Below are 23,477 nucleotides of genomic sequence, written 5' to 3'. Positions count from 1 at the left end.
GGGGGAAATGGCCATTGAACTCATTAGCACCCACTGGGCTCCGCCTGATTTCAGGAAGGGGGGTTTGGGGGTTGGGGAGGGGGGACTGCCCGGACTGATAACTTGGGAGGCCAAAGAGCGTGGAATAGACATGTGCAGAAGCAGATTCTCGCACTTGTTCCAACACTCACTCCTGGCTTTCTATTTATTTTTTAAAGACTGAGCAAGCATGAGCATGGGGGAGGGGCAGAGGGAGAGAGAGAAGCAGACTCCCCACTGAGCAGGTAGCCAGACATGGGGCTGAATCCCAGGTCTGTGAGATCATGATCTGAGCCAAAGGCAGATGCTTAACCGACTGAGCCACCCAGGTGTCCCTCACTCCTGGCTTTTAACTGACAAGACACTTGCATTTTAAGCCATCCTACATACAGTGATATGATGTGACCCTAAATACAACCAAGCCCATGGTGAAAGGGTTATGAGTGGGTTTAATGCTTTTTCTTTTCTTAAATAAAATACAAACTGCAGTTATCATCATCATCACAACTGAGAACCCAGACAGCTGCGGTCTTCCTACATAGGTAGGCTAGCCCTATCTTGCCTCAAACTCTTCTCCTATCCCTAATATTTTCCCCAGAAGCAAGTCAGGAAGCAAAGGGTCACTGACACCTAGTCAAAGCAGACAACTCTCACCTGGGCCCATCCCTCTCACACAGAAGGAATAACAGGCACTTTAGGTAGTCTTTCGGGGTCTAAAGCTCAGTCTGTCCCTTGCTAGCAATGGGAACTCGGGCAAGTTACTGAAACTCCACGGGCCTCCATTTCACCCAAAGACGGAAGATGATGGTGGTACTGCCAACAGGAAGGTTCTGAATTTTATTGAGCCAACTCACAAGAAGGCTGAGAACAGAGACCAGCGTGCGCTGCTAAATTAACGTCAGCGATCATTACTCCTACTGGGGAGATCTGAGCCCTATGTCCCCGAGAGGAGCTACAATTAGGAATAAGCAGGTAAGGTTTCAAGAAAAGAATTGCTCTGCTCATTGCCCACCCAGCCCACATTCTCCATGTGATGCCCAGAGCCGCCCAATGGTCAGCAGGCACTTACTGCTGGGTCTTTAGTACAGCAGGAGAATGGCACGCCGCATCGCTCTCGACTTGCGTTGGAATCTGTGCAATTGAAGTAAATATTTAGGTTCCAATCATCAGCTCCAAAAGCCCCACAGCACTGCCACTAGAGCAAACAGGAGAGAATTAGAACCTCTCGACTTGGAGGCGACTAGGCGCCTACGCTCACCACCGCCAAATGCCCGACGCCCAGCTCCTGAGAACTCTAACCTCCTTTTCTGTCTCAGAAGTTAGTTTTAGACCAAACTAAACCAAAAGGGCCCCTAGAAAAGCTTCCAGAGTGACTAAGGCTCAAGATTTGTAAGGAGGTGCTAGCATCTGATTTAAAGGACTGATGAGACCTGTGGTGTTAGGTGGGGGAAGGGCAGACAGAGCAGGGGTTGTACGGCAGGCTCAGTCAGAACAAGGTCTGCCTGGCGTGGGTGCAGGCAGGAACATTCTAGAAAGATAAGCAAGACACTAAACCGTGGTAGTGTCTGCAGGAGGCAACTGGGGTTGTGGGTGGGAGAGCTAGAGGCTTTCTTTTTAAAACTTTGGGTCTCTACAGCCTTAATGGTTTTTCAGAAAATCCTTTTTATTGAGGTATAACTGACCTATAATAAAGTGACGTTTAAAGTGTACAATTTTCTAAGATTTGACATATGCATACATCGCGAAACTGTGATCACCACCATCAAGACAGTGAACACACACTCATTACCCCCAAGAGTTCTAAAGGCTTCCTTTTCATTAGGTATCTGTTACTGCTCTGAGTTTCTTCTAAGAGCACGCATTTACATTTTCAACTTAAAAAATCCCATCATCTAATCAAAATATATCTAATATGAGCTGTTCAAGTCAGCGAGTCTCAAAAGGGTCAGCTCAAGGACTGCTTGTTCCAGAAGCCCCTTCGTCACCCCCCTGCTGGACTAGCTCTGCCTCCGACTTAGGTAAACATCAAGCCCTGATCATTTTAAGGCTTTTGGGACCAATAGCCACTGCAAACCATTACACTCCATGACAGCAAAAGAAAATCACATGAAACAGCATTTCCACATAAAGCAGACAGCATTTCGAGAGAACGTGGATACACGTGTTCTTCCGACTCATCTGGTCCTCCGAGGCCGTGGGCTGTGGATCTCAGAGTTTGCCTACGAAGCTTCATCAGGTCTGTCATGCCAACTAGTCAGCAATGCTACTTGGCAGGGCGTGCACCTGCACCCTTTGTGACCTAACAGAACAGTGAGGTCCGCTGCAGAGGTGACCGGGCTTCATCTCACACCTGAGCTGCAGCACATTCCAGAACAGTCACTGAGGCCACTCACAAAACCAGCACAACCCAGCTCCCTCCTGAGCACCTAAGGAAGGAGGCCGGGCTCCCTATGGTGAGTGCTGATGCAGCCGTCTCCTGCCTTCATCAGAGGGGCCCCAGCTCACCCCGGAAAGCCGTCCCAGGGAGGGACAGCCATTGGTCCGTGGGCTCCCGTCTGCCCTCCGGTCCTGCTGCGGACACTTCTGTCCCAGACAGCGCTGTCCGGGTCTGCTCAGCTTCTCCAGTGTCTCAGGGCATGCAAATAAAGACCTTAACACCTGAGGACAGTAACGCCTTTGGCCTAATATAAAACCGCATGCAGCTTATTAGAGTGTCCTAACGTCTGCACAAGCAGTAGCTTCCATATTACTACTGGGGAAATAGGTCAGGTTTCTGTTAGCCCACGGTCACCTAGCTAATTAGATCTGGGCACTAGATCTGTATTTCTGACTGCTTGTTTATACCATTTTGCATTCTGAGACAAACAGGACATCTGCTGCTTCATTTGCATGACAGAGGACATCACCTAGTAGGGTCAGAAACCTGGAGGCTCTGCGGAGCAGATTCTCCACTTGTTAGAAGCCACCAGGGCTTGGAAGTTTCTCAACTTTTGGTTGTGTGGAACTGCGTGGGCTATAATAATATTTGGACAGGCATATTTTAGGAACTTTGTGGACAAATTATCTATTGCTAAGTATATCATTATGAGCCGTGAAGTGTGGAGGCTGACCAGAAAGGGGGCAAACAGCAAGAAAGAATCCACATAAAACACCAAATAAAATGTTACACCTGCAGCAAAACAATATTCTTCAGATGCCAATGGGAAACAGCAACTGTGATTATAATCTTATTGCTCAAGAGGTTTTCTTTGTCCCGTGGACTTAGTAGAAATTGAGATAAGTGAAAAAATAAGACACTGCCACTTAGGCTACAAATCATGTAAGCCATAACGCGGGTTAGAAAATAATGAATACACAAGTAAACCAACAACAACAAAACATGTGGCAAAGTCAGACGTAGGTTCCAGTTGGCACAAGCAGAAGCCAGGAGTAACGTTCACTGGGGTCATTCCTTGAGAAGGCTTTCAACTTAAAAATAAACTAAGTTTAAACTTACATATTCCTGTGTGAAGTCTATGAGGTTCTGCAAATCAATGTCATCTCTGTACGCTCTGATGTTGTTGTTTATAAAGAAATACAGCTGGTCTTTGATCCAGTCTTTGAAAACAAATGCCAGAACCCCAGCAGTGAGCTCCAGGAAGAAAATAATTCCCAGGAACACAGAAAACTAAGACAAAAGACACACACAGAACAGTTAAAAGGGTTATTTTGATCATATATAGTCAAATGGTTCCTTCTTAAAAGGTTTATAATCACATTGGGTTGTTACACATGTCCAAAGCAGATAATCTTCGGTTTCTTAAGATACATCAATAGAATATTACACTCCAAGAAAGGACTTTTTAAAAACGTTCATAATCACATTTTAGGGGCTCTGGTGGTCCATTCGGTAATTAAACAACAAAGCCTAAATGCAAACATGGGTAATAGGAATTTCTCATTAGACTCACATTAAGGGCTAATGAGTTCCTCCGGATTCATGCACTGCCACGCTCTTGAACAATGACCTGCCCCTACCTCTAGTAAGCTCTCGTAATGTCGAAAGAGAAAACCATCCCAGTATTTTAACATCGACTGTCATTTGTTACTACGGCCTTGATTCTGTATGCAACACATTCCTCTATCAGATTCAGACATTGCTTTAATCCCCTTCTGCACCTTCTTTATGAAGTAAAACAGCAGATGGATTCATCTTAGATGAAGAGGTCAAAGAGGAAGTTTGTGTGTGTCTGTGTGTGGGGTGACTATAACAGGAAAATCATTTTCCGTCATGAAATCCGGGTTGAAAGCTTTCTTAGGTAACTTGCTTACCTTTCTTTGTAAATACCAGGCTTGGAAGATTTTAAATAAAATCAACCCACAGCTGAAGGAAGATTTCTGGCTGATATAGACAGCAAGAATTTACACAGGAAGGCTGGGGACCACAGGTAATGTGGTGACTGCCCATAAATCTGGAGAAATCTCCCTTTCATCTCAAAGACTCAGAAGAGCCCCACCTCGGTTATACCAAAGTACCGTTCACGCCCATGGTTCTTTCCACTTCCTCTCACCCCCACACTTTTACTCTTTCCCGACTTTTTTGCTGAAACAGATTATGAGAAATTAAGGTGTGAGGGAGCATGCAGGTTTCTGGTGGTAAGGACAGACAGGGGGCCATCGGGGCCACCGTGGCTGAGGAGGCAGAGGGGCTAAAGCCGTCTGCTGTTTCTATGTCTGCTGTTTCTATGCTCCACAAGCACACATCAAAGGGCCAACTGAGAGAAAAACATGCTGGGGGAGTGCTTCAAAGGAAACTGCAGAGTTACCTATTAAAACAAGAAAAAAAGACAAAAGATGCAAATTCCTCCAGCAACCATCTGAAGGACCCATAATAGATCAGGCCCTAGATTTGGTGGGCTTTGCAGAAACAAGGAGTGAGGAGTAATCCTGCCTCCAAAGACCTAACAGTCTTATGTGCTGTGGGGGTGGGGATAGGGGTGAGGGTAGTTGTGGGGGGCATTGCACAGGGGACATCCACATATTGGACGGTGTTTATCCAGGGTGCCAAGTGCTGTTCTGGGAGGGTGGACATGAGGGGAGGGGTAGAAGAAAGAAAGAAGTGCCTGGCAAAGTCTAGGACCCCAAGGTTCAGGCTCTAAATCTAGATCCTCTAGAACTCAACCCTTCAGGCTCCATAGATCTCCTGGTTATCTGTCCTTGATGAATTCAATAGAACTAGGATCTAAACTATCATCAGTGGTGCCAATAATTTCAAGTAAGATTTCCTTAATCTAGAAAAAAAGACAGGGGAAAAAAATCTTTTACTGAATGCCTACCCCATAGTATAAAACAACTCCCCTCCCTTTATTAGGTACAGAAATACAGTAAGTTATCACTATTGTATTGAGAAAAATCACAGCTAGCTCACATGCATGTGCACACAAAATACCATGACAGACATCATGCAAGATTTTTGATTAGATTTTTGTTCGCATCACCATAAAAGTTAAGGCAAGTTCACTTTGCAGTTACCCCGGTAGAATTTCTCTTAATGCTCTATGATATAGATTTATCCAAAATTGAGTTCAAATTAAATTTGTATCGAATATTTGGCAGAAACCTGTATGCCTTGGCCCCCATGGACCTCATTTCCCCCATTCCCAAAGGGAATGACTCGTGGGCTTCATCTCAGGGCCTCAGTCGACCAGGAAGCTCTATTTCCATTTCACATGATCTTAGCTCTCAGATTTGCCCTCAGCAAATCTCCTAGCCTTGCAGTATCAGATGTCTGAGGCTGTTAAAGGCATGTTGACATTCGCTTCCTACTTATTTCATAGCTCCTACTCAAAGAATATTCTGGGCCAGTTTTTATTGTTTACACTACATAGAGAAGCCATTTTGAGTATTATCCATGATTTTTAAAAGCCAAGAAACAATACAAGTTTCTTCTTCTTTTTTTTTTTTTTTTTTTTAAGATTTATTTATTCATGAGAGACACAGAGAGAGGCAGAGATGTAGGCAGGGGGAGAAGCAGACTCCATGCAGGGAGCCCGACGTGGGACTTGATCCCGGGACTCCAGGATCATGCCTTGGGCTGAAGGCAGGTGCTAAACTGCTGAGCCACCTAGGGATCCCCTACAAGTTTCTTCATTTCCAACATGGGACCTTATAAATTAAGGTGCCAATTTAGAAAAATGTATCTATTTCTGCCTGTTAACTCTCGTATCTTCAACTACAAATATGATAGCTATGTTAAAGGACTACTCCTGTAAATATATTCAAGTAAATCATATTAACGGGGATCCCATAATTTGGGGGCTTGGAGGCTAAAACTCATAAAACAGTGGCAAATGGTGAGTATTATCTGGGGCTGATGAGGCTACAGAAAAGCTGAGTGAGGTGAGCCCACGCATTTAGAAGGATATCACGTCAAAAAGACTGGCAGGTTGGCAGATTAGGATCAAGAGCAAAGCTCTCCTGGGGACTCCACAGGTCTCTGATTAGGTGGGCAATGAAGTAACTCTGTGTGTGTGTGTGTGTGTGTGTGTGTGTGTGTGTGTAAAAGGAAGATAAGGCATAAGGCAAATGGAGTGTTGGGAAATGAGCTGCTCCCACCACAGACCAATGAAACACAGAAGAGAGACCCAACTACTCATTCAATCATACAGAGAACCAAGTATCCCTCAGTTTTCTCTGTTAGCAGAGTCATGTAAACTTGTAGGTTAAACATATTAACTTTCAGGTTTGAGTCCCCAAAACCTCATCTGCACTAGAGCTGCCCAAATTCAAAATGGGCTACCCTGGGTAGGGTATGGTGAGTCTGCTCTCTTTACAAATATTCAAGAGAAATGCCAGAGGACAATGTGGAAGAAATGCTGGGGAAGAGAGTCACATACTACGTGGCTGTTGGGACTAGTGCTAGTACGTGCTCTTGTCTTCAATGCAAGTGTCCCTGGATGATTTGAGTACGATCCTATGAACAAGTAATACCACATTAATAAAGTTGTCTAGAAATCCTACCATCTTTCCTCACCACAGGAAGGTGGATTTTTTTTCCCCATCCTTTCTCTATTTTTGGAAAGGAGAGTGGACACTGTTGCACAGAGAACATCAACACAGACGCCCAACGGAAGGCCAAGCTCCAGACTGACAGGCATATTCAGCTGACCTTTGGCTACACTTATCAAACCTGTTTTGCACACATACATGTAAGCATATGCCACTTTGTTCTCCTTTGGAAGGAATCTCCAAAGGAAAGCCTTTCACTTCTCATTTTTTACTGTAATTACTTATGTGCCCCTGGTAAAACTCCTCCTCAAAAATATACATGCTAACAGTGATCACACCAAACACCCTGCAAGGGATTTAAAAATTATGCCGATCATACAGAAGGAGCTCTGTGCTGGCAGAGAAGGAGGAAGATGTGCCTCTTACTGTCTCTCCATATTCCCTGAAACGTATTGCTTAATAGATTTCATCTGAACAGGCCACAGCCACTGTGCTTAGGTCTGGTTTTTTCTAAACCAACTATATGAACAGCTCCCTGCCAACTATGTGCTTAAAAGAGGAAAAAGAACTTAAAAGAAGAGAACTATACCTACACCTACCTTAATCTAAAGGTATTTTAGGGACTGGAATGCAAAGTCCTGATATACATGTACAAAATCTCCATGGATGGCATGGGTTGGGCATGGTACTTACATTATTTAGGAAGCATGGAGGGGCAGGTAGGAGGAGATCTAGAGAATTCTCCTGAAAGGAAAGTGTTAGCTGGGCCATATTTTTACCGTGTCTTTGGTAGAACCACCTTGCCTATAGATAGGGTGTCCTCCTGCGGTAAGACAGGAGCTTGGCCCTGAGCCTGATGGCAGAATGTGATACTCACAAACTTGAGAAGGAACGTGTTTTCCCGTAGCGCTCCGATGCACCCTGCGAATCCCAAAATGAACATCACTCCTCCCACCACCAGGAAGAGCCAAACTGGGTCAAAGCCGCCGAGATCAGTGATGGAAGAGATGTTGGACAGAACTCCCTGGGGACAGAAAAGCACACACAACAGGACACCAGGATGTAGGGTCAGTTTTTCAACATACAAGGATCATTGCAATGGTCTTTTCCCCCCATGCAAAGAAAAACTTCAGAGTAAAACTGATTGGGTGTGATTAATACTCAGGAAACACTGCAAAAAATAAAATAAAATAAAACCCCCAAACCCTTACTTTCTATCCAAGGTCTAGATGGGTTCTTATTTTTGGCAAAGGAATGACCCCAAGAAACTGCAATCAGACCCCTGGATGGACAAGATGTGGATGTTACCTTTGTTTTCTATGTCCCAAATATAAGTGGTCATGAGTAAAAAACAGTGTGTAAGGAAAACATACTTCCTAACGCCAAGGAAGAGGGGTCATCTTTAAGTCCCCAGGGCCTGCAGATGTCAGACAAGTGCCTGTTTCAAGCCTGTAGCATTTCTTAGGAAATAAGGGTAGGGTTAGATGCTGAAGGCGAACACAGAGGCCAGTCCCAGCCACAAGCTCCTAAAAGTTTTCCAGGGAAAAATCCATGCCTCAGAATCCACCCTTGAGCTTCACAGGAGACCCTACCAGGCTCATATTCCCAAAGTCCACTTCAGTGGTTTGTGCTGATGGCTGTCTTACATGGACTTCTTAAGGGTATTACATTACCACCTTTTTTTTTTTTTTTTTTTAAAGAATTGAGATTTAAAATGATTCACAAATCCAAATCGATTCCCTGGCCCCTGGCTTCCCACCTTTTATTCTCCTGCCAAAGGAACCCAGAGTGCTTTCATTTCTCTATGAACACACTACTTTTTTTTTTTTTTTTTTTTTTTACAAAAAGGATTTCTCCTTCAACCATGATGCTATATCAAACACCATCCAGAACCTATGTTAGAAACTGTAAGATTTTTTTCCCCTCTAAACTGCAAGGTACATATTTGCTATTCAATCCGATAGAGAAAGACTACTGTTATTTTGAAACCGTGAATGTACTGGAGGAGTCTTAAGTACCCAATATCATCAACATTTTTTCTTCTCTTATTAAATTTGTTTTGAACTCCCAAAATATCCCAGAGTATCATGGTATAGCTTGCTGTGGAGTCTTAATTTGTTTCAAAGCCCTCCCAGCAACCTGAAAGAACAGAAAGTATTTATCTGATTTTATACTTTAAGGAAAATGGAACTCAGAGAGGCTGGGTGGCTTGCTGAAGAGTCACACAGCTATTTACTGAGTTTTTTGAACCAAAACAGAATGTCCACTTCAGTGTTTTTTCCCTACCAAGTGGGAGCCATGTATTTGCTTCCCAGCACTTCCCAGTCACCGTGGATCAACACCTGAGTTTAGAAGTTTTAAGTTTTAATCCATTTTAAGGTTGCAGGATCATTCCAACAAAAACATCTTTTGTTTGTTGGGTTTTTGTTTCTTTGGGAGGGGGACATTAACGTAAGAACAGTAATAGGATATTAATAATAGAACACGTATGAGAAATAAAGGACTCTTAAAACATACAATTTAAACCTTACAGGAAAGGCCAAAGGTTTAAATAAAGTCACAGAAGGGTTGAGAGATTAGGAAAGCAGTTAGGAATGTAGGGCGTAGTCACTACTTCTGAGGTGACATCACAAATGCAACCACACCCTTCATAAGACTTCTTGGACCAATGGTTTGCTCCAGTCTTGTGTTTCTTAGATTTCCAAGCTCTGAATCATGAATACTCTGGGGAGGGGATGTGCGCTTTGGGGTAGGGGGAGAACACAGAAATACTGTTACCAATTCTCCACCTACACAGATGATACTAAGAAAAAAATTGCCAGAAAAGTCACACAAAATCCAAGCAAGAGTGGTGAGGGTCCAGCGTTGGGAGGAAATCAACCTCTCCCCCGTGGAAGGCCTCAACACAGGTATTAATACTTAAAGTCTTAATATCTTGGATTTGCTCAGCCAGGGGAAAAGATGATTTTGGAGGGTACATGATAACATTCTTAACATTTAAAAAGTTAACTATGAGAGCAGGACACTCAATTGCCTTGGCACCAAAAAGAGGCAGCAGAGGTGGAAGTGACAGGAAGAGATGCTGGTTCGGTCACAAAGAGGCCTTTCTGATACCAGCAGATCTCCAGCAATGGATCAGAGAAGACTTCTGCTCATGGGAAAGCCACAGCTATGAACCTCTGCCAGTTGTGTTGTAGGAGGGATTCCCAAAGTGGAGGGGACACTGGGACTTAATGACCTTTAGGCTCCTTCCAACCTTAAGACCATTCTATGATTTCACCCATTTTTAATGGGCTTTTTGTGACTCACACTCAAGTCTGAGCAAAGATCAGATTGTTCCCACTCTTCCATGCTCTATGGCTATACACAAAGAGGTCATGGAGTAAAGGGACAATTATCTGGGCAACTCTGGCAAAACAAGTCAGCCAACCAACATGCACACCTGTGTCTCAAACACTGAGCTACACCACCAAAAGGCTACAAAAAAATATGATCTTAACTGTCAGTAGATTCCTGGATCATCTGTCCTCCCTGGATTTAATTTGGAGGATGAGTACTGGCTTCTCAGACAAACTTATTTTCATACTTTTACTCTGTCCAGCCTACAGGGGCAGTTTTAAGTGAGAGGCCTCCAACTGTTTCCATGGAAACATCAATCATTTGGGGGGCCTTGCTGGCCTGCAGATTCTACTTTTAATCCTAAATTTTGGCAAAAGGCAGGGCTGGAGACAGATACTGAGTGTTTCGGGGAAATAATATTCTGCAAAGCATGAAAAAGACTAAGACGAGCTGTATTTTTAATGGATTCAGAACATACACAGCTCATTATCAGCTGAGAACTAACTCAAGTCTTAAAGCACCAAGTGTGGAAGTCAATGCCCAATGCCCGGTTTCATTTTCCTCGGGATTGGAATTACTCACCTACATGGAGACGAACAAAACACTGCACTCTTTCACCTCTACCAGGCTCCCCAGTAGCCACTGAAATGCAGTCTTACTGCTTCCAACTACACAGAGAGATTAGAGAGGGGCCAAACTTAATCCTGGCAGCAAAGATTCTAAGATTACAAAAATGATGGGGAGCTGACGGTTCGGCCTTCTGTTGTCTTAGAGACAGGGTCTCTCATTGGACTTTTTAATTTTGTTAAGCTCAATGTGACAAATGAGTAAGAAGTGCTAGAACATGCCTGCTGAAGAATAATTATCATTAAAGCTTGTAGTTGACAAGAAGCCGGAAGAAAAAAATACAAGCTCTAAGATTGCAGTTAAGTCAGCCAAGTAATTTAAAATAGATGTTCCGATTCGTGGTAAATCCTCAGGAATGCACAAGAACAACAGCAGCAGACACCTAGTCTTCTGGGAACCTGTGGGCACCACCTTCTTCTTTGGGGAATAGCATTTTCCCCTTCTTCTAAGGATTCCTTCTCCCCCAAATGCACTTCCTGTGCCCCTTTGAGTCGCCAGTTCTCACATGACCTCACTGCCCTAATGACAGTTGAGTAGTCAATGAATTGCCTTCCTGGGACTCCTGGGATTTAAAAGAGGCATCTCCCTCCTGTGGCTGAAGTTATAAAAGGCCAAAATTCAGAGCCACATGCAATAGGTTTTTTTTTTTTTTTTTTTTTCACCATGTGGAGAAATTCAGTCTGCAGTGAGAAACAGAAAGCCAAGGTTAGGAAGAAACAAAGAATAAGGGTAGGGAGGGAAAATCCTGTCAGCATTAAAATCCCTGGCCTGACAGTGAGTTCTGCGAATCACTCCAAAATCCTTGGAATACACCACCGTTTTGACTGCACAAGGGGGCTCCACGGGGGTCTGCATTTGCATCTGAGTTGTCCTGCACCTGACAAGAGCTTTGAATAAACTAGGAGTTTAGGGCAGTATGTGTGTATATACACACAGGCGCAGAACACACACACACACACACACACACACACACACACATGACCAAAACTGGAAGTTCACTTTCTGCTGGAAAAAAAGTTCTGGGGGTGGGATGAAGAGCAGAAAAGGGGCAGAGGTAAATGTTGGACTTAATATGGTCCCTTTATTCAGCTGTCTGGTACTTCCAGTTAACAGAGCAGTTAAGCCAGTGTAAAAAGTCTTCTTTCATGTTGAGTTGCCATCAACTCAGCATCGTTAGTGAAATGAGTTCTGGATGGAACTTTTAGGTGGTTCATCTCTGTCACTGACAAATACTACATGATCTAAGCTCCAATTCTCCAAATTCTCTTTGGACTTAAATATCAACTTTTTCAGAACTCAAACTTACTGAAAAAAATAAATACAAAATGTCATTTGGCTACTCTCTTCTGTCCCCAGAACTGCTGCTTATGTGAGAAGTACACACACACAGCCTGCTATTTGCATCCCACAAATAAGTTCTTGTACTTGTTCTATGAGGATCCTGCAGGCAGAGCCCTGGGAGCTCAGGCTGCTAAGGGTACTGGACTTCACGCATAATGTCAGCAAATAGCATCCTACGAAGCCGAATCTAATTGTAATGAAAATAAATGGATGAGAACTAGAGCAATTAGCCACATGTATTTATTCCTTTATCCATTTGTCTGGATTGACATGAAAATGGTATTCTGAACAGTAGCAGTGGAGAAAGAGAGAGTCAGAATAAGAAAGCCAGAGACCAAGAGTACAGGTCACAAGAAAAATATATTCTTTATTATCATTAAGATTATACTGATAGAAACTCGTTTGTAAGAGTTCTTCACAGACATACTATATATTCCTGTATCCACAGTCCAATGCCCCTCGGCCAGCTTCCCCAGATCTACAGCTGGTGCTGCAGCAGAGGCAGAAACAAATTGCCCATGACACAAAGTGCTGCTCTAAAGGCAAAGTGAGTACCAGCCAACTAAAAAAGTTGAGAAAAACAAATATATTCAGCAAATAAGCTGTTCCACAAATTGGCTTTTGGACAACTAGCTCTTGGCATATCAATTCAGAGCCATTAAGAGATGATCCTCCAGTGAAAATAGGAGATTTCCATGATCTACTAGGGCCCTAGATAGTATCTCTGAATTTTGGAAGAAGACAAGTATGTGTCTAAAAAGAAATAAGATAGGTTCATAGAACATGTCTGAAGCAATTAATATACAGAAGCTTAGAGGCCAACAAACAAAAAAATGTATCAATGTGCATCCACCATGGTAAAAGGAGACTCTGATATTCGAGTCACTTAAACAAGGCTGCTCTATCTAGAGCATGGCAGGGAGCATTCATCTTGCACTGTACTCAAGCCCACCCCCCAACCCCCAGCTCACTTACAATTTCCCCTGAAATCCTACAACACTGCAAGAGGGTAGCCTGGATAGTGCTAGACGCAGGGCAACAAGACAGGGCATGATAATACAGGCGTCTTGTCCCCAATCCTAGTTCTACTACCTACTCCCTGTGTGATCTTGGGCAAGTTAGCAAACCTGCCTAAAACTCAACTTCCACATGAGTGAGACAGTACCCTACATCATAAGGATGAAGGAAATGAGTCAAGTAAATCCACACACTATGCTAAGTGCTGGGCACAAAATAAGAATTCAATGAAAATTTATCACCCTCCTCATCACCACTATTACATGAGACCAAAAGGAAGACATCAGGTGCTACTGAAGCACACAGGAGAGGTGTCTGGCTGCAACTAGAGAGGAATCTACTTTGCTCGGGTACGTGTGCTGTGTCCGGCGCTCTGAAGGGAAGCCATGACCATGATGGTCGCGCCCAATGGAGGTGCCGCTAACTGGCCAATCGGATCTTCTCTGCTGGGGAATGGGAAATCACCTAAAGACACTCCAAGTAAAGGCGGAAGAAAGAGGCCATGAGTAAGCCAAAGCCAGGAGTGGGGAGAAGCTAACAGTACCCAGAGGTAGTGCAGTGGAGGAAAGAGCAGTGAGGAGTCAGCACGGTGAGCACGCTCGGCAGTCGGCAGCCCAAACCAGGAAAAGCAGGCCTCTGCGGCCAAGGAGCCAGCCCGGCACACTGGCCTTCGAAGATTCACTGCTTCTGAGTAGCCTTCCAGATCCCCCCTGGGCAGGGCGGTAGATCTCATTGTCCAGTGGTTTGATGAACACCGATTCGGCAAGAATGTGAAAAGTTGGCCCACCTTCCCTCCGACCTCCTCCTCCTCAGCACCTCATTCACTCAACCACCTCTGAAATTAAAGCAGCTTCTCACCCATGGTTCTGCAGTAAGGGAGTATGTTCTGAGCATAACTATTTCTTCTTGGAAAAGATGTCTATGCACGTGCAGAAATGAAAAGGCAAACAAAGCTCCAGAAGGGTTTCAAACCAATAAACCTCAGGAGTGTCTGTGGTTTTTTTCCACCACCAGCTCCGAGAGTCCTCTGTGTGCCACCTGGCAAGCTTCAGTTTCTTCTCTCTCAACCCACACAGAAAAGAAATGCAAAAATAGCATTAATAAGCCCCTAAGGTCTGGGACTCTTCTGCTTTGGCATATACAAGCACATTCCTTCCAACTGCTGGATGAGAAACAAAGAGGCAGGCATGTGGAATGTGCACCCCCAGCCAGGCCAGATGGACCCCTTTGAGATTTATGGGACTGGGTCCTGATTCACCCACCCCTCCATAAACCAAACCTGACTGGGGTGGAACTTGCAGCAGCTTTCCTAGTGTAAAACAAAGAGAAGCATTTCCCTACTTGAGAAAGGATGACAAGACAGGACATTCTTTAAAAAAAAAAATGAGCTCCTGAGACAGGGGGGGTGGGGTGAGGTGGGGTGGGGGTGCTGGAGAGCTGGAGATGCAGCTTTCAGCAATGTCCACAGGAAGACCAAGCTGAAAACACAAGGCTGCAGGGAAACCTACTCCTTCAACACTCACCAGAAATCCCCAAAGAACATTACAAAGCTAAGCTACTCTGCAAACCCCAAAACATCCATTTGCCTAAGGAACTGTGGCAGAGTCCAGAGAGAGGAGTTGGAAGGTGAAGGAACAGATGCTCACTGGGACCCAAGTTGTCTAGGGAGATGCACAGTTGCAGGGGCAGCCAGACTTAGGGCCTGGCGAAGAGATGCACAGTTAAAGGAAGGCCAAGCTGTGCTAAAGGCATGTGGTTTCTTCGTTTTTCCTTGTCAAAAAAAAAAAAAAAAAGTCATTGGTGAGACTTAAGTAATCTCTTCTTACAGATAAAAAATGGTCATGACCACAGGGCATGTGGGTGGCTCAGTCATTTTAGTGTCCGACTCTTGATTTTGGCTCGGGTCATGATCTCACGGTTCTGAGATTGAGCCCGATGGGGCTCCCCGCTCAGTGAGGAGTCTGCTTGAGATTCTCTCTCTCTCCCTGTGCCACCCTCTGCTCTCTCACAGGGGCTCATGCACACACTCTCTCTCTCAAAATAAATAAAATCTTTTTTTAAAAAAATGGCCATGACCTGGTTTGGGGAGAGGAAGAGGAGAAGAGGCAGTCATCTTTCAGGCCTCCATAAAATCTTGCAATCAAGCAGTTGGCAGGGTGGCCAGCTATGCCAAGTCCCATCCACTGGTACCACTCACCAGCCAGAAATGCCACTCTGACGTGAGCGACTGCCTCTCTGAACATGGAAACAAAGCCATGTGCCAAAGTGTCACTTTTCAGAAATCCAGCATCTTCCCAGGCCACTCCCCAGATGCTTTCATGTGCACGCTCTGACAATGGAATACATACCCAGGAACAATCTTAAGTATAAAGTTTAAGCTGAAATATGTAATAGAGGCTCTGACTGTGGTGTCTCCCCTAAACTAATGTGAAAAAAACAAGCAAACAGCCTAGTGATAGGTGATCACTGTATTATTCTAGGGCCCCAGAGATATAAATCATTCAGTTGTTGAGCAAAGACTTTCACGGGGATTACCTGAGAGGTGACAGGTACTGTATGTGTCATGGGTATTCGGAGTGAAGGCACAGTGATACCATCAGGAGCTAGTCTAGTGGGGAGGGGCGTGCAGGTAAGTAGCGGCTGGGCAGGAGTAGCAGTGGGTGCTATGGGAGCACAGAGGGAACGGGTCGAAGGAGACATCAGCAAGGGCAGAGACAAAGTTACAGGATCTGGCTCATGGAGAGGTCTATGTGTGAGCGTAACAGGTGGGAAGAGGAGACTAACGGGGCAGGGGCAGGGCGGAAGCTGGTTTGAATCTGAGGGCGCTCTGAACAGAGGAAGGCCCAGGTCATTTGTGCACTTAGAGAGCTCACAACCTGGGCAGCAGGTAGGTGTTATGGAAGCAGCCGGTAGGCTCTGTGGTGATCCCAGTGGGCTACCCTGAAAGCTAGAACAAAAGGGATATAAGAGCCACACTAGTGAGCCCACTCTGTGCCTGGCCCTGGGTACCTAGAGGAATTCACGTCACAATGGACCTACCAGGTAGGACCACTGGCCACAGCAGGAAATAGACACGGAGACGGAGAACCTGCCAGCTCACCAAGTGAGAAAGTGACAGAGCAGGGTTTCGAGCCCAGGCTAACTGATCCCAGAGCGGCCTACTGCCTACTTGCCCCCATGATGCTCTACTTTCTGGAAAAAGCAAGCAGCAGTGGGCAAGATTTTTATTTTCACTATAACATCATACATCTGTTTCTAAAATTTAAGAAAGATATGTAACATGATGTTAGAATAATATTCTTGCCCTGGACTTCCCTGATCACTATCTGAAAACCAATGTGAGTAGGAGACAGACACCTCTCCCGGCGCCACCCCCACCCCCCAAGTCACACACACACTCACAGGCAAAGAAGAACTTCTTTCTCTGGCACACCTCAGCAAATCAAGCGGATATAAAGTAGCTTAAGGGAGAGGCGAGTGAGAGAATTTCCTTTCTCTAGAGAAAAGTGGTTGCTGTGCTGTGCCCCATCTCTCCCCCGCAGCTTGCTTTGTACCTTAAACCTAGCCTGGAGTTTCTTTCTTTCTTTCTTTTTGAGATTTTATTTATTTACTCGTGAGACACACACAGAGAGGCAGAGACACAGGCAGAGGGAGAAGCAGGCTCCCTGCGGGGAGCCCGATGTGGGAGTCATCCCAGGACCCTGGGTTCACGCCCGAGCAGAAGGCAGACGGGCTCAACCACTGAGCCACCAACGTGCCCCCCCACTAGTGAGGAGATTCAAGGGCACTACGGGGGGAGCTCTGGGACACAGTAACTAGGGCCAGACTGCCCAGGAAGGTGCCTGTGAGCTTGGCTCGGACTCCTGTCCTAGAAACCTGGGGAGAGAGGAGGGCTGTAGGGCAGGCAGGCGAGGGCTGTTGGTGGTGGTACCGGCCTCACCCCCAGACGAGTGCGACCAGGGAGAGGCAGCTTGGGGTGAGAGCAGGAAACCCCAGAAGGCAGAGTGCAGAGGAGCACGGGCTGAGGAAGACGGCTAGGTCTGAGCAGGGGAACAAGGCAGCCACCTACGAGAGAGAGCTGCCAAACTCAAGGGAACTACCAGACACACAGACTCAGCAGGGAAGCTTCAAAAAGACCCAGATATCATCCCCTTCACCACTGCCAGGTCCCAAGAGCAAGGCCACCCCCCACTTCAGCTCTGACAGGAAGTGGGCAGAGAAGCACCTGGTGAGCGGGGGAGGGGTGACAGGCAGAAGAAGGGGCCTCACCCTGCTCCCCTCTTCAGGGGCCCAGGCAGATGGAGCTAGGCGAGGAGAACACTGGAACACAAGACAGGTTTGGAGTTTCTGATTACCATCCAACTCATCCGGGCCTGGACCAGTGGCTCAAAACGAGAGTAGGCCTATGGCATCTGAGAGTGAACAACATTGACCCACCTAAATTCTCATTCCTGAGAAATCCCTCTGAAAAAAAGTTTACATAGACAAGCAAAAAGAAACGAATTTTTTATATATCTCATGTGTTTGTTGAACATCCTGGTTGTAACACACGAGGCTCACATGCTAACTTTGGAGGTACTGAGCAAGAAAGAGCTGTTTGGTTTTCAGAATTTTGGCTACAACAGAAAACTCGAGAGAATTACTTGGATGACAGAGACAGAGAGAGAGAGATGCCAACAAACTTACTACATTTTGGTCAGTAAAATGCTATCTTCAAAGGAGGATTTTCAGCATCTCAGAAACATCTCCTTAAAGTTGTTTCAAAGCCAAAGTGCACCCTTTTCTGTTCCAGTTATCTGGAGAACCACCTCTACCTACCGCCTCCCTCTGCTATGGAAACTTGACCGCCACCATTATGAACGGCCTGAACCACCGTATCTCACGGACTCAGATTTTCCTTCCCAGGAACATTGGGGCAGTTTTTCCAAGGTGAGACTTGGAAAACAATCTTGTCAATGACTGTGGCAAGAAGCAACTGGAAGGTTCTGAAGTGAGGCTTAAAGCGAGACAGTGATCAGGGGAGAGCCTCCAGGAGAAAGAATCCTCTTTGTCCAACCCCAGGAAAGCCAGAGGGAAAAGCAGGCCAGAGCTCTTCTAATTCCCCTTCCCCTGGTGGCTCAGGACTGTCACCAATTATCCTTCCAGCCCACTCCCTACTGAGTGGAGCCAAGCCAGGTGGGCCCTGAGAGGGAGGGAGGGGTGGGATGGGGTCTCGAGGAGAGAGGCCAGACTTCCAGTGTAACCTCTCTGGGCCTCAGTTTCCCCACTTCTGAAAGAACAGGTCATCCTTTTCTTAAAGTTTAACCGTAGGGATCCACATATCACAGAAGTGAAAACGAAACCCCCTGATGAAGAACTATTTTTTCCTGTGCAGTCTTTACAGTATTTAAAGCTCCTCCGCATTTTCTCATTCATTTGCTCACCAACATCTTCTCGACATCTGTGGTGTGGGCAGCACGCAGCTGGAACTGAGTGTAAAAGGGCCCAGAAGACAGGTTCCTGCCTGCAAGGGGCTTTCAGGCCCAACAAGCCAGCTGGACCAGCTGGCTAGCACCAGGGTTGGGGGGTGCAGGACCAGCCGCTTGGACTCACCTTACAGGCCAGTGATCGACACTCTTCCTGCTCTGAAAAGCGCAGTCTCCCCCTGGCCCTTGACAACTCTGCTGGCAGCACCCTCACTTGTGACTGCCAGTGACATGTCACTCTGCCTCTCACCCTGACCTGAACACTAAGTAATCAGCATAAATGTTGGGCAAGATGGAAAAGGAAAGGTACCCCTCCATTTTTCCATGCAATGGGATGATCATATATAGATTCCTATTTTTATGCCAGAAAGAAACGGTTATCTTCTTTCCCGACAGGCAGAATTAACAGATTTGTTGTTTGTAACACTGTACCACTATCAAATCAGACATCAGAACCACATGTAATTCTACTTGCTTTTTAAAAGCTGTCGACATCGCACGCGTATGAGAGATCTGAAGCAACTTCACACCTCTCTAACTGAACGCGGCAGGCCACCAAATAGCCACGGTTTAAAAGAATGCTTTCATCATTCATTTGTTCATTCACTGTTTTATGAGCAATATTTTTTGAACACCAACTATGTGCTAGTCAATGTTCTAGGTACTGGAGTGTAGCAGGAAACAGAAGTCTTTGCTCTCACAGAGCTGCTTTTTTTTTGTGGGGAGCGAGAGCAATGCACTTACTTGCTGGTGTGAAAGTGCTAAATCCTATGAAAACAGGGAGGAGAAAAACACGGGGAAAGGGGAATAGAGGGCTGGGGGTGCAGTGACAGTGGTCACTTTAAATAGGCCAGGAAGGCCTGTGGACAGAGGTGACACGTGAGCAGAGATCAGAAAGTAAAGAAAAAACGCCAAAGGGGACGACAGCGTTACCAGGCAGGGGAAGAGCAAGTGCAAAGGGCCCAGGCAGGAGGTAGCGGTGGGGGGAGATATGTTTGAGATTTTGGAGAAACAGCAACATGGTCAGTGGGGGTTACAGCAGCAGGGAAGGACACGGGGCGGAACGTGAGGTCCCAGACGTAATGGGGGCACCATCTATGGTGTGGAATGAGATGATGAGCTCATTGAGTTCAATGGAAGGTTTGGAGCAGACAAGTGATAGGATCTGTCTTACTTTCCTTTCTCTTAATTTAAATATAGTTGGCATAAAATACTATGTTAGTTTCAGGTATACAACATAGTAATTCATCATTATATACATTACAAAATAATCACCAAAAAAGTCTAGGGACCACCTGTCATCATAAAAAAATTATTATAATACTATTGACAATATGCCCCATGCTGTCCTTTCCATCCCTGTGACTAATTTTATAACTGGAAGTTTGTGCCTCTTGATGCCCTTCACCTATCTCACTCATCGCCCAATTCCTAACCCTCTAGCCACTGTTTTGTTCTGTTAGTTAGGAGTCTGTTTTATTTTCTTAGATTCCACATGTAAGTGAAATCATATGGCATTTGTCTTTCTCTCTCTGACTTACTTCACTTAGAACACCCTCTAGGTTCATCCATGTCACAAATGGTAAGACTTCGTTCTTTTTTTTTTTTTTTTTTTTTACAGCTGAGTTAATGTTCCATTATATAATACATACATCACTTCTTCTTTATCCTTTCATCTGTCACTGGACACTTAGGCTGTTTCCATATTCTTGACACTGTGAATAATGCTGCAGTGAACATAGGGGTGTGCATATCTTTTTGCATTAGTGTTTCTGTTTTCTTGGATAAATACTCAGAAGTGGAATTGCTAGGTCATCCAGTATTTCTATTTAATTCTTTGAGGAAGCTCTGTACTGTTTTCTATAATGGCTGCGCCAATTTATATTCCCACCAGCAAGGCACAGGAGGTCCCTTTTGTCCACATCCTCACCAACACTTGTTATTTCTTGTCTTTTTGATACTAGCCATTCTATCTTACATTTTTAAAGATCACTCTGGCTACTTCATGGAGATGCGCCTGGGGTAGGAGTAGGGGAAAAAGAGCCAAGGCAGGGAAATCACTGAGTGTTTCCACATGAATGCAGGCAAGGTGTGGGAGCAGCTTAGATCAGGGTCTAGATCAGGAGGCAATGGGAAGAAATGAGATTCCCCACATATTCTCAAGGCAGAGTTGACAGTGTTTGCCAAGGGCCTGAATGTGGGTGAGAATAAAAGGAGAAAGAATGTCATGAATACCTGAGCAAGGGGAAGGAAAGAGTTGCCATTTACTGCATTTGGGAAGAGCAGGTTTGAGGAGGGGAATTGGGAATGTTGCTTTGGATTAAGTTTCAGAAGTCATCAGACATTCAGATGGAGATGTTGGGTAAGCTACTGGTCATACAAGATTGGAGTTCAGATAAGGTCTGCATCAAATATCTAAATTTGGAAGTCATTAGAGACAGGTGCCTTTGAAGCCCCAAGCTTGGATGAGATCTCCTAAAAGCCGGAGTAAAAACCAAGAAGAGGTCTCAGGACCAAGCTTGGGGCAAAGGAGTATGAGAAGGTATTGCTCGTGGGGGTCAGAAAACTGGGAATGTGGGATATCTTGGAAGCCAAGTGAGGATACCATTTCTAGAAGGGGGAAATGATAAATCATGCCTTAGTGCTCGCTTTACAGAGTTTCTGAGTTTCTGGATGAGAGAGTGATGTGCTCTAGGACCTAGTATGGGTTCAGTAAGAATGTACCAGGTTCAACTAAATTACCAGGCTGGTTAATTAGACAAACAGGGAAGGATACAGTCTGTCTACAAAAACAAGCAGCAGAAAAACAGTCTGGTGTAATGACAAGTAGATGGATTAGAAACTGCTTGACTGATGACACCCAAGGGCACATATAAGTGAATCAGTGTCAACCCTAAAGGAAATTTCCAGTGACATGTCATTGGGCTCTGTCCTTGACTAACTCAAGATATCAGTGGCTTTTATCAGTGATAACTAAACTTGACTGCAGTCAGAACAATCTAGGAGGTGTGTGAAAATAGAGCATCCCCCCTGCAGTGTCCACCCAGACCTACTGAATCAGAAATTCCCCAGATGAGCATGAGGGGGTGGGCAGCAAGGAGCTGAGGAAGACCTGAATTAGAAGAAAGAATTGAAGGAGAAGCTTGATTCAAATGTACAGCTGAAACCAAGCTCAGGGGGATAGAGAATATGCTGGAAGACAGCTGGGTAAATGGAGTCTTGCATTTGATTCCAAAAACTCAGCCAGACATGAGGTGGAAAGGGTAAACTTAGCTGGATCTGAGACCAACTTGGGAGTCTCGGTGATCAACAGTGGAATTTCAAGCTGCAAGGACAAGAGACGAGAGGAGAAGGGATATGACCCAGCCATGCCCTCTCTGGCCCTGAAAGCACCCTCTTGACAGTACCGGGGACACACTAGAGAGAGGTCAGAGGAGCAAGACCAAGATGGTCAAGGGACTCCCCCCAGAGGGAAGCCAATGCTTAGCTGGAAAAGTCAGAAGACCAGGCCTCCACCCTGAATACCTTCAGGGCTAACATGCAGAAGACTTGCTTTATGGGATCCCACAGGGTTGATCTACCATCACTAAGTAAAAACTAGTAGGACAGTATTCTTCTTTGGTAGAAGGAAGGTCTTTCCAACACTAAGAGTAACCCAAAGAGACAGAAGTGGTGAGTATTTTGCCACAGAAATTGTGGCACACACATATATATGCACACTCTTCCTAGTCTGTAAATTCCCTGAGGAATTACACCCCCAGAGTCCAGCACGAGCCCTGTCCCGTGCTATGTGCTCAATAACTGCTATTTGAAAGAGTAAGTTGAGAACAGCTGGATGCTACTAAGCCTGTTATAGAGGTGATTCATGCTACAAATTGTTAATGCTCCTTCTAAAACAGCTGATCCTATGATTTCTGAAAAACTGCACACAAACCAGTTTTCCCTGTAGACATAGTCATCCTTTGCATCTGCAGAGTCAATTCAGAATTTAGAATAAAATGGATTATTTATTATGTCTAAAAGTCAATGGTAATATTAGCCCTAGGTTTAAGGCTCAGCCTGGTATTATGTATGTATGGGGAGGGTATTGATCTTTGTCTTGAATATTTCTGTACTCCACATAAAAACGTGTAAAGTCTAATCTATTAAGGAAATCTGATCCTTCAAGCTGTACCCAGTTTGGAGATTATCCAACTCTAGGAGTTCCTTCAAGGAAATGTCACCATATCCCTACTGGGAGGAATTTACTGATTCACAGGCTGGTGTTACCGGCCCAGGAGAAGCATGCTGCCCACTTGCCTTTGGCCAAATTCTGGTTCACCCCAGAACTTCATCCCATCAGAGGCCTGGTCCAGCTGAGATGTTAACCCAAAGGGCTTGGACAGAGTAGCCTTTGCAGTCTCCAAGGGGATCAATGCAGATCATATCTTCCTTCAGAGACCGCAGAACAAAATGAATTCTCCGGTCCGTGGATCAAAGCCTGAACTCTCCTAAAATCTGAGACAGCTTCCAAAGCCATCATTCTGCTCCTCCCAAGTAGAAGCAGCCGTGCTATAGTCATGTGCCCAGGGGACAGAGCTCTGTATACAAGAAGCATTTACTTTGTACTGGCACTTCTTGGGACCGCCTCACTTAATCCTCACAACAATCCTGGCAGTGAGATTACTGTCTCCCCCTTGTGCA

At 45.2% G+C, this 23,477-nt stretch overlaps 1 protein-coding gene and 1 long non-coding RNA gene across 10 annotated transcripts in view; one reads left to right on the top strand and one right to left on the bottom strand.

Annotated features, from left to right (window-relative positions):
- The window catches only part of TSPAN5 (tetraspanin 5), a 170,730-nt gene that overhangs the window by 5,548 nt on the left and 141,705 nt on the right, over positions 1-23,477 (bottom strand). For all 4 annotated transcript variants that reach the window (XM_038582069.1, XM_038582068.1, XM_038582070.1 and 1 more), the window contains 3 exons: positions 7,883-8,029; positions 3,515-3,685; positions 1,088-1,213 (listed from right to left, as the gene is read on the bottom strand). In XM_038582069.1, coding sequence (XP_038437997.1) covers positions 1,088-1,213; positions 3,515-3,685; positions 7,883-8,029 — 444 coding nt within the window. The remainder of the gene's footprint in view (positions 1-1,087; positions 1,214-3,514; positions 3,686-7,882; positions 8,030-23,477) is intronic.
- Positions 2,327-23,477, top strand: part of LOC111093584 — a 68,630-nt gene continuing 47,479 nt past the window's right edge. For 5 of the 6 annotated variants that reach the window (XR_005382795.1, XR_005382792.1, XR_005382796.1 and 2 more), the window contains exons 1-2: positions 2,327-2,471; positions 4,349-4,445. This is a non-coding gene — a long non-coding RNA (uncharacterized LOC111093584). Of the gene's footprint in view, positions 2,472-4,348; positions 4,446-7,912; positions 8,222-23,477 lie in introns of those variants that run through there. The other variant, XR_005382793.1, reaches the window with a different exon arrangement.

The sequence above is a fragment of the Canis lupus genome, chromosome 32 (genome assembly GCF_011100685.1).
Source record: "Canis lupus familiaris isolate Mischka breed German Shepherd chromosome 32, alternate assembly UU_Cfam_GSD_1.0, whole genome shotgun sequence".
Taxonomy (NCBI): Eukaryota; Metazoa; Chordata; class Mammalia; order Carnivora; family Canidae; genus Canis; species Canis lupus.
This window is presented reverse-complemented; position numbering and strand designations above follow the sequence as displayed.